This window comes from Anastrepha ludens, chromosome 2 (genome assembly GCF_028408465.1).
Source record: "Anastrepha ludens isolate Willacy chromosome 2, idAnaLude1.1, whole genome shotgun sequence".
NCBI classification, from domain to species: Eukaryota; Metazoa; Arthropoda; class Insecta; order Diptera; family Tephritidae; genus Anastrepha; species Anastrepha ludens.
Genome location: NC_071498.1, coordinates 94477784 through 94493684, shown reverse-complemented (window position 1 = coordinate 94493684; position 15901 = coordinate 94477784). Strand labels below are relative to the sequence as shown.

The window sequence follows — 15901 nt, the reverse complement described above, 5'->3', positions numbered from 1 at the left end:
AAGAATTATGCCTGATAGGTGGCGCTGTGATCGAGATATTGCGAAATATCCTTCTAATGGTCCGTAAAATTTAATACAAATTTGTTTCAATCCATTATGTGCCGCTGGAGTTGAAGTATTTAGAAAAATCGCATTAATGATCCAACTTATCAAAGCTCAGGTTTTTTGTCTCATATGTTCCCTATATATATGTACTAGCGTACCCTCGCCCGCTTCGCTAGGCGATAAATTCAATGATTTGCTGAAAGAGAATAAAATTAATACGAAACAAAGCAAATTCTTTGATACAATTTCATCCGAACTTTATTGTAACACTTTTTGGTAGACAACGTTTATGGTTTTTCCGTCTTTCGCGTAAATGAATAATGACGATGGTTTGCCTACTCGTGAGCAAACTAAATACAATACATACAATTGTCCATGAGAAAAAATTGGGTATTCTAATATAAATTAATACCGCACATTTGTAGAGACTGTCCTTGCGCATTATTAATTGTCATAGCGAAGGCAAGGCGAATAGGGAACTGCAAACGTTTGAAATCGAATCGTAAATCCGTCGGAATCAGTGGAATTCTGGGTATCAAAACGTCTTCTCCTTTGAACTTCCCTTTCAAAATTGTTGCTTCGATAACGTTACCCATTAGCTTCTTCACAGCGAGTCTGGTACCGTTGCAAAGTCGTGGCACATTAATGTTGCGCAGCTTAAGCATCGGTGCTCTAATTTTTAATCGTAAATTATGAGGTGGTAGGCCTGGCAAATCGAGTGAGTTTAAGAATTCAGTTAGATAATTTACGACATCATCTTGATCAGTAATAGTGTCCATTGACTTACTTATATGCAACTATGTCACGTTTCGTGATGAACAATTTCCGTCTTTGACTTGTTGTTCGTTGAATTTTCTTCTGAAACAACAATCACATTGCCCTCATCGATCTGAATTCCCATGTCTTCAAACATGCTCATATCGTTGGAGTTACTGAATTTTGTGTATTCATGTGTTCATCCTCTTCAGTAAATAAATCCACAACTTTATTTAAATCTGCCTTTCCGAAAATGTAATGTTATTTTTTTCAATTCGTATCAATCCGGGAACAATTTATTCTATTGTAATCTTATCGATGTGAATACCCAAAGAAAACTGTCAACACACAAGGCATATAGTTAACCAGGTCTGCTTGAAACTGCAAAAACAAAAAAAAAAACAAATTTGTTCTGCCACATCACATGGGGAAAGGTATAAAGTGGTGTGCTCTGGTGTGCGGTATTCGTAAAACCGTTTAAACATTTTCTTTGTTCTTACAAAATATATATCTCGTTTGACGTAAACCCAAAAACAATTTCTGTCAAATTCTCTGAGATGCGAATAACTGTTTTCTTGTCTGGCAAACCTTGGTAAATCTATCATCCTTGCCTGGTTTGACGTAAACCCAAAAACAACTTTTGTCAAATTCTCTGAGAGCCGAATAACTGTTTTTTATCTGGCAAACCTTGTTAAATCTATTATCCTTGATCAACACACTTTTTGCTCTCACAAATGAACTGCACACAAAACACAAATCAGTAGTTCGGCGTTCGTGTATGTGTACTGAAGCATTTCTCTTCATAAAGAGCGTACAAACCTCTGTGTTTATGTTTACTCTCCGTCGAAAAAAATTTGCAACTTAGCAAAAAAGTTGTGCACATAAAATGAATGTTAATTCGAAACTTCTCAGAATCGAGCATGTTCTGCGGCAATTTTCACTAAAAACACAATTTGTACAATATTTTGATTTTTTCTTATTTTTATATGAAGAAAATATTATATTACAAAAAAATTTTTTTTGCTAAAAACCTTCCCCTAGTAGATCCCTATAATATGAAAAAAGAACGAATAAAATTGGCCTCGTATCGGCCCAAAAAAATGCGTACAAACGAACATCATTTCATTTTTATATATATAGATACATATATATACATATATAATAATAGGAGAAGCTCGGCCAAAGACCCAAAAAAGAGTGTAGGATGTATATATATACATATATAGGTGTATATATATTATAAATAATTAGCGCCTACACTCTTTTTTGGGTGTTTGGCCGAACTTCTCCTATTATTTGTGATGTGTGTTTTTATGTTTTTCCATAAATGGGTACCTCTAGTTTTATGCCGCCTCCGAACGGTAGATGGATTTTTATGAGAAATGCTCTCAGAGGCTCTTCGAGGAGCAACCGCTACAACAAAAAACTTTCCTACCAATTGAAGAGGGGGTATTTTTATTACAATTTCCCCCATTTGGATTAATATTAAGAGACTCAAGTCTTTGTGGATGTAATAAAAAAAAGAAACAGAAATCAAATTGCCTATTCAGAGGAACGCAATTCGAAACTTATATTCTGTTCATTGGCTTCACTTTAGAATCAATTAGACTTGGAAAACAGCCTTTTAGTTGTTATACTGATATTTATGCGCTCACATCCCACATCAATTTGTAAGCTTTTACTCCAGAGATTTTGAAAGGCAACAGGCTTACATACACGAGTGGTCAAATTAATAGTAGGGTGACGAATTATCAAGTTAACTAATTTTATATAATTTTTTTTTATGTTGCTGCATGGTTTATTCTAGCATAAAACGACTTATATATAGATAAGAGCTCCAAGCCTTGTACCAAATTCACAAAAAATTAATACTACTGAGAATTGTCTTCTATATAAAGGTCGGAAGTTTAGAATAGAGAAGAAAATGCTCAACACCTCAGTGCGAAAAATGATCAAAATTCAACTAGAATCTTTAGCTACTTGGAACTTGTTGCACTGATATTGAATCGGTTATAAAACTACACGCCCGCAGTTTTTCTAAAAATTTCGAAAACAAAGTTGAAAATTTTGATGTAATTTTTTTTAACTTGTTAAATTGCTTATGAATTGATTTTTGTTTGCAATATACTTTTATTAAAACTAAAAAAAAGTTTATTGCAAATAAATAGTTAAAGCTTTGTAAATTCATGTAATTCGCAATTTGCCTATCCATTGAATTTTAATGTCAATAGGGGGATGTGTAAAAAATTGAGAATTTCTAATGTCCAGATCTAATTTAATTAAGCTGAATCCATTTACAAAACAATCAGAAGGATCCTCATAATAATGTCGAAAAACTAATTATGATATACTTGTAAGAAAATCGAAGTGCTTTTCATAAATACTTTTAAATCTATTCACATATGTATGTACATATTCATTTTTTCTTTATGTGTAAATACAGTGCCAAATTAAAATTACTATTATTTTGCCATTCAAACTAGGTAATTTTCCAGCCATGCGCCAATCTTGTTCTTATTATTCGCCAGCCACACTATATTGTTTTTCACCGCCTCCAAAGCGCGCACACGTGCCGCTGCACCAGCACCGGCTTCTGGGTACTTAGCAAAGAGTCGTTCCATTTCCTCCAACTTGGTTTGCTTATCGAAATTTGCTGTGATTGCAGGTATCAAATTGCCCAAAGTGCGCTCGTTTATACCAAAGCGCTCAACCAACTTCGGCCATTGCTCACGCACATAATCCCAGACAATAGATTCACCAACGGGATTGGACGCAATATATTGCAGACAAGTGAAATAATCTTGGCTGCGCACATTGTCTTCCGACCAAGCGAGATTGACATAACTGAAAGAAGGTTAGAAGAGGAGAAACTCAGAAAAACGTCAATGCATTTATAGTGTACAAGTACATATATAATATTTCATTAACTAACTTGCTTAGAATCCATGGCACTTGTACAGCGGCTAGGCCATACATCAATTTAGATTTTTCATTTGCATCCGACTCGGCAATGAATAGCGACCACATAGCTTGCCAGGTTGTTTCATTGCCAATCGCTGACATGCCATGGTAGTATACGGTTTCACGTATATCCGGATGTGGGCGAGTAGTGGGCTCCGCTAGATAAGCTTTTAAGAGAGCTGCTGCATTTTGCAGACACGATTCGAGTCCAAGTGAACAGGCACTGCTAAGTATGGTTTGCCGCAGGCGGCTGTTAAAAGAAGGTGAAAAAACAATGTGATAGCATTACGTGGTTTGAAGAACAGTTCAAAATCTATTTACTTCTCCAGATGATCTGTGCCCACATCCCAGGTGACGACCTTATAAATCGGTTCTATTAACGCAAGCGCATATTGCTTATAATTCACATAAGTGTCAGTGAACATCAAAGCGCGCTTAAGTGTGGTCAATTTTGTTGCTGCCACACTCCAGGGCACATAATCCTGCTCTTTCGTCAAATAAGAAGTCATATCGAGCGCTGTGTCATAGGAAAGTTGGGTGGCATCGGCCAATGAGAAGGCATCATTCAGTAAGCCAGCACGATCACCAACAGTAAACGTCTAGAAAGAAAACGCAACGTGGTAAAAATTACAAATAAGTATTGTAAAAGACAAATAATAAATACTGAACTTCGTATAACTAAAACTTCTCATAAAAAACATGTGTAGCACTCGTTATAAGGAAGAAAAGGCAAACCACCGTCAACAAAAATAAATCTAAAAACGCAAATTTTTAGCCACTTGGAACTTGCTCAAAATTAAAAATTGAGTGGCCTACAGAACTGGCTAAAAAGTTTAAAATTTTGTTGAATATTTGTTTTTAAAATTGTTTTAAAAAAAGTTTTTAAAATAAAAAATAAATAAAATTTAAGAAAGAGTCAAAACTTTGCGCTTGTGTGGCGCTGCTACTATTTTGACTGCCACTGTATTTTTTTCTAGCGCTAGAAAAATCTTGATAACAATCAATTTTCTCTTTTATTCTGCACATTTTAAGCTTTGAATAAGTTTCTTAAAACTTACCTGAGGATCTGCTATCAGCTCATCAACCAAATTCTTCCGCAATTCATCGGTATAACTTACACGATATAATCCAATCTGATCGTAGTTGAACATGATCCATTTTGCCGGGCTATCCAATTCAATAATCACTGATAAATAAAAAAAACGATTAAAATTTTATCAAGAAAGATTAAGATCAAAGTTAAAATTTTTTAAGAGAATTTTTTTTACTTAAATATTATTTTTATCGCTTTCTTGTTTCTGTTGTTTTAAACTTCTTATTAACCAAAATAATTTATAATCAAAACATGAAGTGTTAATTGCTTACAGTTTGTACAAAAACATGTTTATTAATTGTTTACCAACTAAAACAACAATACGGAATCAGCAATTACCGCTCTTAGCAGTCCTACTATAGAAGCAATGAATTTTCTCCAGTTTTGAAAATGTCTCCCATCAATAGAAAAATTAACACCGAGCTTCGTGAGATATCCCGGGGCAGACAGACAGACAAGTGACTAAAGTAAGCTCATAACTATCTCTATTCCTTTATGCTTTCACAGGAAACCGTTTTACTAATAAATAAAAAAGCGATTAAAATTTTATTAAGAAAGATCAAGTAATTTCACTGCTGACTGCATTGCTTGTTCACTAATAAAGTAGTGAAAAGAACGTCACCGCAAGACAACTCATCTGACACTAGCAGACTTTAATTTATATAATAAATTCAATTTATGTAATAAATATTTATTAAAATTAATGTCAATGCCATAAGTGACTAATAAAGGGTTTTTCAAAAGACGCATCTAGATTTTGTTTTAAAGTATTGTAATGTACTATATATAAATGTATGTCCGCCTACAGACTGTCTCATACGAGAATCAAAAGTTTCAAGGAAATTTCTTCATAGATAATGACTTGTTGGTTTCAATTCTTTTGTTAGTTAAATTTTGTAAGGACGCTAATGCAAATCCTTATGTAAAATCCAACAAACCGTCGATTCATAAATGCCTAATTGTTGAGAACGTTGAGATATCGATATTGGAGATTGTTCGGCAACACTTTGCGCTTCGGCAGGTATATTCTCAACAGAAGGTCTAGTTTTTGGTTGGCCATTTTTTTTTTTGTATCCTCGACGAAAACACTTTCTTGAAATTTTTTCACCAACCTTTGAATTGTCGACGCATTCGGATGATTATTTCTACCAAAAAATTCACGAATTTTACGATATGTTGTTCTTAAAGATTGACAATTTTCACAATAAGTTTCAATAATTTTAACGCGCTTTTCTAACGTGTAAAATTGTGCAAATGAAAAATGTCATAGATAACATGAAACGGGGCATTGTCTAGGAATTATTCACTACTTACATCTAGGTCACTTTTTAGAGATCGTTTACGTAAAATTTTACATTAAAACCAAACAATTCAGTATGTAGGAGACATAAAATGCTAGGTCGACTATTTGTATTACTTCATCGACATGGATTTGACTGGATTAATCAGTGAAATCCGTAAATGTTTGAATTCCAATTCAATATACTTTAAAAAAAAAAACTCATTCATACTTTTTCTTTATTGGTACAGTAACCGCCTAAGCGATTTTGGCCAAGTCCTTCAGGTGATTTGCGTTAATTTGGTTTCTTTTTATCAACGGAATCAAAATAATGAGTTTTTAGAGGTTCTTTCTTACTTGGCAAAATGCCTTGACCCGAATATGCTTCACTTCAATTGGAAGGTATCAAAAAGTTGTAGTTTCCGAAGAAAAATACTTTGAGTAAAATATATTTTACCATTCCTTTAAAATAAAACCTTAAAGCAGTAAAAAATGTTTGCCTAATCCTTGCTAAATAAATATATTTTTTTTCCTGTTTTATCTATTGTTTTTTCTAGGCTTCCTCACAACTCCATGGTCAGCAGAAGCTGTTCATTTTTATTTCAGTTTTTATTCTTATCTATAGCTTTTACTATTGTCTGTATTCTATATGATTTCGTAAAGATTGCGCTTTAATTTTAAAACCAACCTAGCTCTTAACTTCAATATAAGAAATGTGCTTGGATTAGGTACTGAAACTAGTAGAGGGCACAAAGAACCAAACGCAAACCTCATCTAATTTTAAAAGTACTCGTAATACTCTTTCACTCTTACCATAAATAAGATATGCAATAATACTTACACTCCTCTTGATCATATAAGAACCATGCTCGTTGAACATCCGCGGTGACATTTGTTTTAAAAGTGATTGGAATAGACCAGGTGTAACTGATGGAATTATAAAAACATAAATCAGTGCGATAACAACATGGCAGTTAAGAGTTCTTGTAAATTTTGATAATAATAATAATATAATTGATAAATTGTCCCTGCTGTTTTGATCAACGGATTATAGAAATAGTACCGATAAGCTAAGATAACGCAATGGGCTCACACTTGAATGAAATTACATAATAACAAGAGTGCAGATTGAATTTCCAGTTCAACTGTTAAAAAAAAATAAATAAATAATTGGCGCGTACACTTCTGTTAGGTGTTTGGCCGTTAGGTGTGGTGTGCGTATTGATGTTGTTCCACAAATGGAAGGGCCTACAGCTTCAAACCGACTCCGAACGGCAGATATTTTTATGAGGAGCTTTTTCATGGCAGAAATACACTCGGAGGCTTGCCATTGCCTGCCGAGGGGCAACCGCTATTGGAAAAATGTTTTTATTAATTTTGCTTTCACCGAGATTCTAACCAACGACCTCTCTATAAATTCCCACGCTTTTAACTCTAATTTGAATTACTCTATTTGTATCTTAATTTTTGTTATAATTCTGTTCTGAGGTAGTTAACTATGACTGATCGTTCGATTTGCTATTACTTCATTATAGGTCTCTTTGTCATTAAAATTTATTTTCTACTTTTTAGTTCGATTAGCAATAAAAGCGTGTTTTTTAGTTTTTTTAAACTATTTTTATTTTCTACTTTTTAGTTCGATTAGCAAAAAAGCGTTGTTTTTTAGTTTCTTTAAACTATTTTTTGTTTATTATGAATGAAAATTATTGTTACCATTGCAGTCAGTGAATAAATGATTCGATATATTCGTGCTATATTTAATTCCTTTCTTATCGACTGTGAGTCTAAAGCTATGCAGTTATCGGCCGTGATAAAGAAGTAATCGGGATTAAGAACTTATTTCGTGGAGGGAGCCTGAGAAACTGATTTACAAGAATAAAAAAAGATTTTTCATTTTACAACCAAATTCACCTTACTTTTTGCCCACAGGTAAAAAAAAGAAAATATTAATCCTGGCAATCCTAATAAGGATAATGGAAAACTTTTATCAAATTATTGCATTGTCATCGGTCCTTGATAGGTATGCAAAATTTCAAGTCGATCAGATTTTTAGAAGCCAGTGAAAATTAAGCTCAAAGATTCCGTTACATGCATACATACATACATACATACATACATACATACATACATACATACATACATACAACCCGACCTAATAAAAGTGTGTTAAAAATGAACTGAATTTTCAAAGGACATCAGGTTTGTACTTTATTATACTAAAATTTAATTTTAAACTGCGTACCCAGTTTGTTTTATAAGTTTGATTAAAAATTTTGACGAACATTTTTCGAATTGCCATAAATTTTGTACAAAGTTTGAAACTTGGATTAATATGGTCTGTATTATAGAATGAATTCCATTTTTATAAAAAAATATTTTAAAATTAAAACTTTAAAAAATTTTTAAAATTCAATTTTTTTTTTATAAACTTTGAAGTCTGATTTAATGTGGTTTTTTATAAGACAGTGGACTATACTTAAAAGACAAAACTAAAATAGTCAAGACTGGTCAAAATGTTTAGGTGCTATATTTTTTCGCGGGCTGCGCAAACATTTACATATAAGTATATCAATAAGCACTCACTTGTACGGCGAATCTTCATAAACAGTATCGTAATCGTCTGGATTCGAGAAAAATCGTTTTTGCGTTAAACGATACGTATTCATTGTTACCTGCTCAACTGTAACTACGGGGAAACCCATTTGCACTGTCCACGTGTTCATAATCGATTTTACATCAATGCCCAAATTCAAGTTTTCGATCTCGGTTAAAAGGTCATCGGTCACGGCATTTTTATATTTAAACTTATTCAAGTAATTCGTAACAGCCGTTTGGAAATTATCAGCACCAATGAAATCTTCCAACATACGTATTAAGGAGCCACCCTTGCCATAAGTGATTGTGTCAAATATTTCTGTAATCTCCGCGGGACTCTCCACAGTTTGTATAATCGGATGTGAGCCTAATGTGGCATCAAGCGTAAGCACGGCATGTAGACGATATGAAATGAATTGATCGAGCTGTGAAGTAAGTAGTGAAATGTGAATTAAGGTGTAGCAGTAAATAAATATTGCAGTTTTATAGCTTGCCTCTGTCACTTGCACTAACCATTTTCCACTCTGGATATACAGCGTTCAAACCTTTGTTTTCAATGTACCTAGCAAAACCTTCATTAAGCCATAAATCGTTCCACCACTCCATTGTAACTAGAAGTAGTTCGCAACATACATAAGTGGTGATAAATAAATCTAATTTTGATATTTGATATCTATATGGTACTTGATTTTTTCTGTATTATATTAAATAATAAAATAAAATAAATTTACCTACCGATTTCAGCAATATTGAGTATGTATGTCCATATCTTTATTGCCTATCGTCTGTTTATTAATTTTTTTTTTATAACCTGCACTTACCTAAATTTCCGAACCACATATGGGCGAATTCGTGAGCAATAACCAATGCCACACTTTGCTTATTCGCTGTCGAACTCTCAGCTTCATCGTAGAGCAAGGCGGTCTCTCGGTATGTTACAAGGCCCCAATGTTCCATGGCGCCAGAGACAAAGTCCGGTATTGCTGCCATATCTATGGAAGGGTAGCCAAACAAATGCTTAATAAATAACTGAAAAACTAGTTTATGGGTTAAAGACTCACCCATTTTCGGCAAGGGATATTCAATTTGGAAATATTGTATGTAATATTCCAATACTCCTTTGCCCACTTCCAATGCAAAATTGACTTTTTCGATTTGTTCAGGCGTGGCAAACGCACGCAGCGTAAAAGGTGAACCAATGCCATTTGTGTCGATTTCAACTGATTTGCTTGTAAAGTCCGAAACAATAAAGCAGGCCAAATAGGTGCTCATCGGTACACTCTTGTTGAAGTAGACCTCCACATAATTACCCTGATCGGATTCTTGCTGAGAGAGTAAAAATGTAAAAAAAAAACTTACAAGGAGGTATCAAAGTTCGGGCGGAACCGAATTTAATTTAACCGAAGCATGATTTTGAAATTGGAAACAAAGTTTTTAGCTTTATCACATATTCCAACTTTTCTGCTGACTTTTGAGAGTGAAGCTACTTTTGTTATTTTCAAAACAATGGATCAAAAGAAATTTCGTGATTTAATTTTACACTGTTTCTTGATGGGCGCAAATACTGTTCAAGCGAAGCAATGGCTTGAAAAGTGTCATGTAAAGAGAAACAACAATAAAACGATGATTTGCCAACTTCAAACGTGGTCGTACAGACACCGATGATGCACAACGCAGTGAACGTTCAAATGTGGCGGTAGCACCAGAAAAAGTAAAAAAATCCGCAAAATCGTTTTGATTGATTGAAAAGTGCAGTTGCGTGAGTTAGCTGTCATCGTAGAGATATCAAAAAAAAAGTTGGCTTTATATTGCATGAGTAGTTGGGTATGAGATAGCTCTCTTCTAGGTGGGTGCCACGATTGATCACTGTTTTGTTTCATCAAGACAACGCACCGTGTCACAAGTTAATCAAAACAATGGCAAAATTAGAAATACTCGCCGGTAAGACATTTTGCTCGAATGAAGAGGATATCGCTGAAACTGAGGACTATTTTGAGGCAAAAGATAAATTGTTCTAAGAAGTGGTATTGAGATGTTAGAGCGGTGCTAGTATGATTGCGTTGTTCTTGATAGAAATTACGTTGATGAACAAAACTAATTGGAACAAAAACAAAACTTGTTTTCTTTGTTAGCCCCGGGACTTTTGAGCCCATGTGTAACATGACTTTATCGATCTCGAATGCGTTAAGCTGTTTTAAATTCTTAATCGTTATGTGAACAAAATGTTACTAATTACGATAAAAAAAATTCTGAACTTCGAAATAACATAAATGAATTATCCACTTACCAAAATGTCCATATTGGAAAGTGCATGGTAGTCACCCCCTTTGGGATATACCAGCGTAATTTCGAAAGTTGCTTTCATGGCCGGTTCATCGAAACAAGGGAAAGCTTGACGCGCATAAGTTGGTTCAAATTTAGAGGTAGCAATAACCCTGAAAAGAGATTACAGAATTTTCCAAGTACTTACATACGTATATATCAATTCAGTATTTATTGTTATATAGGTATGTAATTCAATAAATTTAATCTACCCCATCACGCTTTAGCTGAGTCAGTTTTGTGGCTGTCACGCTCCAGGAAATTATTTACTTGTATATCGATTCAGTATTTACTGTTATATAGCCAATAAAATCAGTTTGTACTGTGTTCTATTAGACCCGGGCGACCGCCGTAGCCAAATGCGTTGGTGCGTTATATAGATCAATAAATTTAATCTACTCCATCAAGCTGTAAGCAACCGACTTTTCGGGTTTTATTGTTATGAATGTCTATTTTGATGTATATATAAGTATACCTAAATATACATATTTCCTATATATACCCTATGAAGGTATAAATTCAGTATTGGTTATAATAAATACACTGGGACTTAATTGTGGGCCTAATTCTCATCCGTATGCTGAAAAAATGGATGCTGCACATTTGAAAGTGGCAGATAAGCGCGTAGGCAACAGCAAATCGATATTTTGTATCGAAGCTGCTATGACGGCTGAAGAACTATTATATGGCCCAGGAATAGATGGCACAGTGTAAGTAATTAAATAATTCGTATAACTCTACATAAATCGATAGCAAAACTTTAAATACTATTTTCTCAAAACTATGTTTTTTGAACTGGTGATCACTGTAACTTAAAAACTGCTTGGTAGATTTCACTAAAATGTATACTGCTTTTGAAAAATATAAAAGACTCGTGCTTGATCGAAGGTTTTTTTCTCCAAAAATTTCGATTTTTTTTTTTCAAATAATTAATTATCCGTTTTTTCTCGAAAATCTGAAAAATATTTCCTGAGGCCGCCATGTTATTAATTTTGAAAAAAAAACCAAGCTTCGATCAAGCACAGGATGATCTATTAATAAAACTACAATAAGTTTTCTAGTCCGACCGAGTTTAAATGAATCTCCAAGGACATGTGATGATCACCGCAAGGGACCTCTGGAGAAACGTGCTCCACACAAATTTTGCTAAAATGAAGTCGAAACATGATGTGTAATCGCTATGTTTTTATTTTTGTAAAATAAAGCAACTGACTAGCAAAAAAAGTTATTGAAAATCATCATTTTTTCAAATGCGTTGGTACGTGACTACCATTCGGATGTGGTCAAGTTCGAATCCCCGCGCATGAAACACCAAATAACAGAAAAAGTTTCAACATTTGCGACTTGGTTTGTTTTTAAGATTTTTAAGACAATTAGCAATTCTTTCTATGAAGAAAAATATTTGATTAATAAAAAGAGAGAAAATAATTTTCGAATTTTCTAGTATGTATGTATTATTGAATTTAGATTAAAAGTGCATCGAAACGGCACCATATGCTGGATTAAAATTCTTTTTGCCACCAAAACTCAGTTGTTAAACTTCTTCTATGCTCACAACGAATATTGGCAATTCATTTCCTGACCATTTTTGGGGACCAATGCACAAGCCCCAAAAGCTTTTTACAAGCAGGTAAATTATAATATATGTATGTATAAGTACATAAGGACTTGTACATCTTTTTCGACACTGTTTCTAGCCGGTTCGGATTCTACGTGAAATTATAAGAAGAAAGGTCCAATAAAGCATAGCACTAAAATTAACTTCGAGATCCCTAATTTTTAATTTTTATTTCATATCAACTTAATAAAAATATTAATGCTTACTGAAGTGCCATAAATGTTATTTTAGCCTTTTTTAACACAAACTTGTACTTTGGGATTTTTTGGAACGAAGAGTTTTTTTTCGACAGCTCCTTTTTATTTAAGGAATCAGAATCACAAAAAAGCTCTACAAAGCAAATTATGTGTGACTTTTAAAATATTGTAATACGAAAAATGACTGCGTGCGTTTTTGTACATGTAAATCAAACTAAATCTTGCAAAAAAATTTTAATAAAAATATAATAAAATTTAAAAAAAAATTTTAATACAATAATTTTTTTTTTGTTAACAATTAACAACGCTTTTAAAATTATTTAGGCTTAAGATCCACTTTACTTTTAATAAAAGGTGTTTTTTTATACTTTCCATCTTCATAGCCAGTAGTCTGAGTATGCTAAGTACCATCTCGGCAGGCAATGGCAAACATCAGAGTACATTTCTGCTGCCTCATAATAATCGACTGCCAATCGGAGATGGCATAAAGCCATATTTTTCTCCCATATTGTATGCATTTTATTTGAACAGTACTTACTTCTTGCTACTGTCCTCCTTTGTATATGAAGAGCTGTAAAGTCCAACAATTTTCCCCGACATATTACCCTCGAACAATATGCCGATATCGAAGGCACGCGCAGCTGGCAGCTCTTCACTCAACTCCACCACCAAAAACTCACGCACCGCGTCGAAGTAAAAATTCTTTACATATACCGTTTGACTATTAGTATTTTTTAGATAAACATTATTGATCGATAAATTGTTGGAATGCAGCACAATTTGGTTGATAGCACTAGTGGTGTTCACACGGATTACCATTTGACCAGTGAAGTTACCCGTATCGATATCAGGATGTAGATAGAGATCATAGTTAATTGGGTAAATGCTGTCGGGAAGTCTATATTTGATCTACACATTCACGAATAGAAATGCACCAATGAAAAAAGAAAATTTCGAAACACTCAGCATAAAATAATAGGAATGTATCGCTTCGTATGACTCACAACTTCCGGTGCTGTGGTTGTAGTCTCTGGTACTCCAGTGGTTGTTGATACAGTAGTTGTAGGTGTAGTACCGGCGGCAGTAGTTGAGGTAGTGGTAGTGCTGGCAGAAGTGGTGGTAGTAATTGTAGTGGTAGTTGTGCTCAGGTCATCTAACTTTTTAAGTGCATCATTCAGTTCATCCGTCAAATTTGCCTTCTGCACAGCCAACACAATCGTGGATACCGTAAAGGCGGTAAGGGCCAAACCCAAACATATCGCCACTACTTTCGCGGTTATAATCATTTGGCTTTAAGATTATACTAGCGGACACGTTGATCTGCAAACGCGAACGTCCCAACTGCAATTATTCAAGTAAGACGGATTTATGTGGTTTGCCAATTCTGCAATCGCCATTATGGAGATTTCCTAATCTAATCTTCCATTTATATGTACAGTAAATCGATTTTGATAGTGTAGATATTTATTAATTTATTTGCATAAATAAAATTTGACATGAATACATAAGTACGTGCACATTTATACTCTTTATAGTTGGTAAGCTAATTTCATTCTAAAGAGATTTAGGCTTTTATTGTTAATAAACGAGATACTGATAACCAATGTTAGCTTCGTTGTGCGGCCGTAGTTTCCGAGTGGTCTTGTGCGCGATATCCATTCAGTACTTCGTAGTTTCGATACCCATTCTAGATATGAAACATCAAATGATTTCCGCTATAAAAAGAACTCATAGAGAAACATCAAGACGCATATGTGTCTATTGCATCTATACATGAGCAGTGTGGTCCATCATACCTATATTATTTTGACAGAGTCATTTCAGTATCATTTGTCCGCGGAACGAAACCAACCGCTTTACGCTTGAACAATTATTGCAAACTTAATTCCAAAATTAATGTTGTGTAGCTCAACTTTGCTTTTATTGAAAATAAGTTAAAAATGATCTTCTCTGACGAAGTTCATCTTCATCTCGGCGGCTATGTGAACATGCAAAACTTTCGCATCTGGGGATCTGATAGCCACACGTGGTTGTGGAGAAGCCAATGCATTCTCAAAGAGTTACAGTTTGCTGCGGGTTGAAAACGATGGCATCATTGCCTGCTGGAAACGCCCTTTCAATCAAAAAGGAACACAACAGATGCTTGACAAATCATTTTTGGCCGAAAATTGAAGACAAGAACTCGTATCGCGAGTCGTGTTAGGCACTATGTCAAATGGCCATAATGGAACTGCGATTTGGCGTTTTTTTATGGAGTAATGTAAAGGATCGATGTGATGCAAACAATCCAGTAGCAATTCAGGCCCATAAGGCAAATATTGTGCAAGTCATTCGTGAGATAGAGCCAGAAACCATCGCCAACTGGGTTAAAAGAAAGCGCCTCTGCGAAGTGAGCCTCAACAGTCACATGAATGAAATCCTATTATATGTATAGGAAGAGTTTTCGCTCGGAAAAAATTGAATGCATGTTAAAATTTTTTTTTTTTGTTAAAAAATTAATTTTCATTAAAAGTAATTTTGGCCATATTTGCTAACATTCGTATTGCTTGCTTCCAAAGCATAACAGTATTGGATGATTTTTCACAGGGTTCACAGGGTTTTTACATACAAAATGTGCCAATTGTTGAGGGAACTCAAATGTGCAATCAATGCAATTAAGTTTTGCGTATAAAATAATTTAAATGGCCTCCACGGCTCCTATTGCAGGAACGAATCCGATGAACCCAATTTACGAGCATTTTTTCCAGTAAATCGGCTCGTATGTTATAAACAGTGCATTGAATATTTGTTTTTAAAGCAAAAAAAGAGAGTCTGATTTATTCACACAGACCAATGACTTCAAATAACCCCATAAGAAGTAAGCAAATGGTGTTGCACGACAGCTTCTTAAAATTAAACAAATCGCTACAGATTTGCCGCAATAATTCGATTGTTTCGCGTGCAACGTCGCATGTAGCTCCGTCCCTTTAAAATCAGATGCTATCAATATCAATTTCTCTAATTTCGATCAGAAAAAGGATCTCTTTCGTTTTCCA

General features: G+C 34.3%; 1 protein-coding gene across 1 annotated transcript; it reads right to left on the bottom strand.

Moving 5' to 3' along the window:
- Window positions 1–3156: 3156 nt before the first annotated feature.
- LOC128854796 (glutamyl aminopeptidase-like) lies at window positions 3157–14198 on the bottom strand. Its single transcript, XM_054089199.1, has 12 exons — window positions 13871–14198; window positions 13405–13775; window positions 11017–11164; window positions 9791–10055; window positions 9551–9721; window positions 9243–9340; window positions 8718–9154; window positions 6976–7061; window positions 4821–4948; window positions 4084–4361; window positions 3734–4012; window positions 3157–3645 (listed from the first exon to the last, which is right to left on the bottom strand). Exons 1-12 carry the CDS (start codon window positions 14150–14152, stop codon window positions 3276–3278), a joined length of 2913 nt encoding a protein of 970 aa, XP_053945174.1. The 5' UTR covers window positions 14153–14198; the 3' UTR covers window positions 3157–3275.
- Between the last annotated feature and the right edge of the window lie 1703 nt (window positions 14199–15901).

Coding starts and splice junctions, on each gene's coding strand:
- LOC128854796 (XM_054089199.1), bottom strand. CDS start 14,152: ATGATTATAACCGCGAAAGTAGTGGCGATATGTTTGGGTTTGGCCCTT. Junction 9,722..9,790: donor ATATCCCTTGCCGAAAATGG/GTGAGTCTTTAA, acceptor ACCCTTCCATAG/ATATGGCAGCAATACCGGAC. Junction 9,341..9,550: donor TATGTGGTTCGGAAATTTAG/GTAAGTGCAGGT, acceptor AACTACTTCTAG/TTACAATGGAGTGGTGGAAC.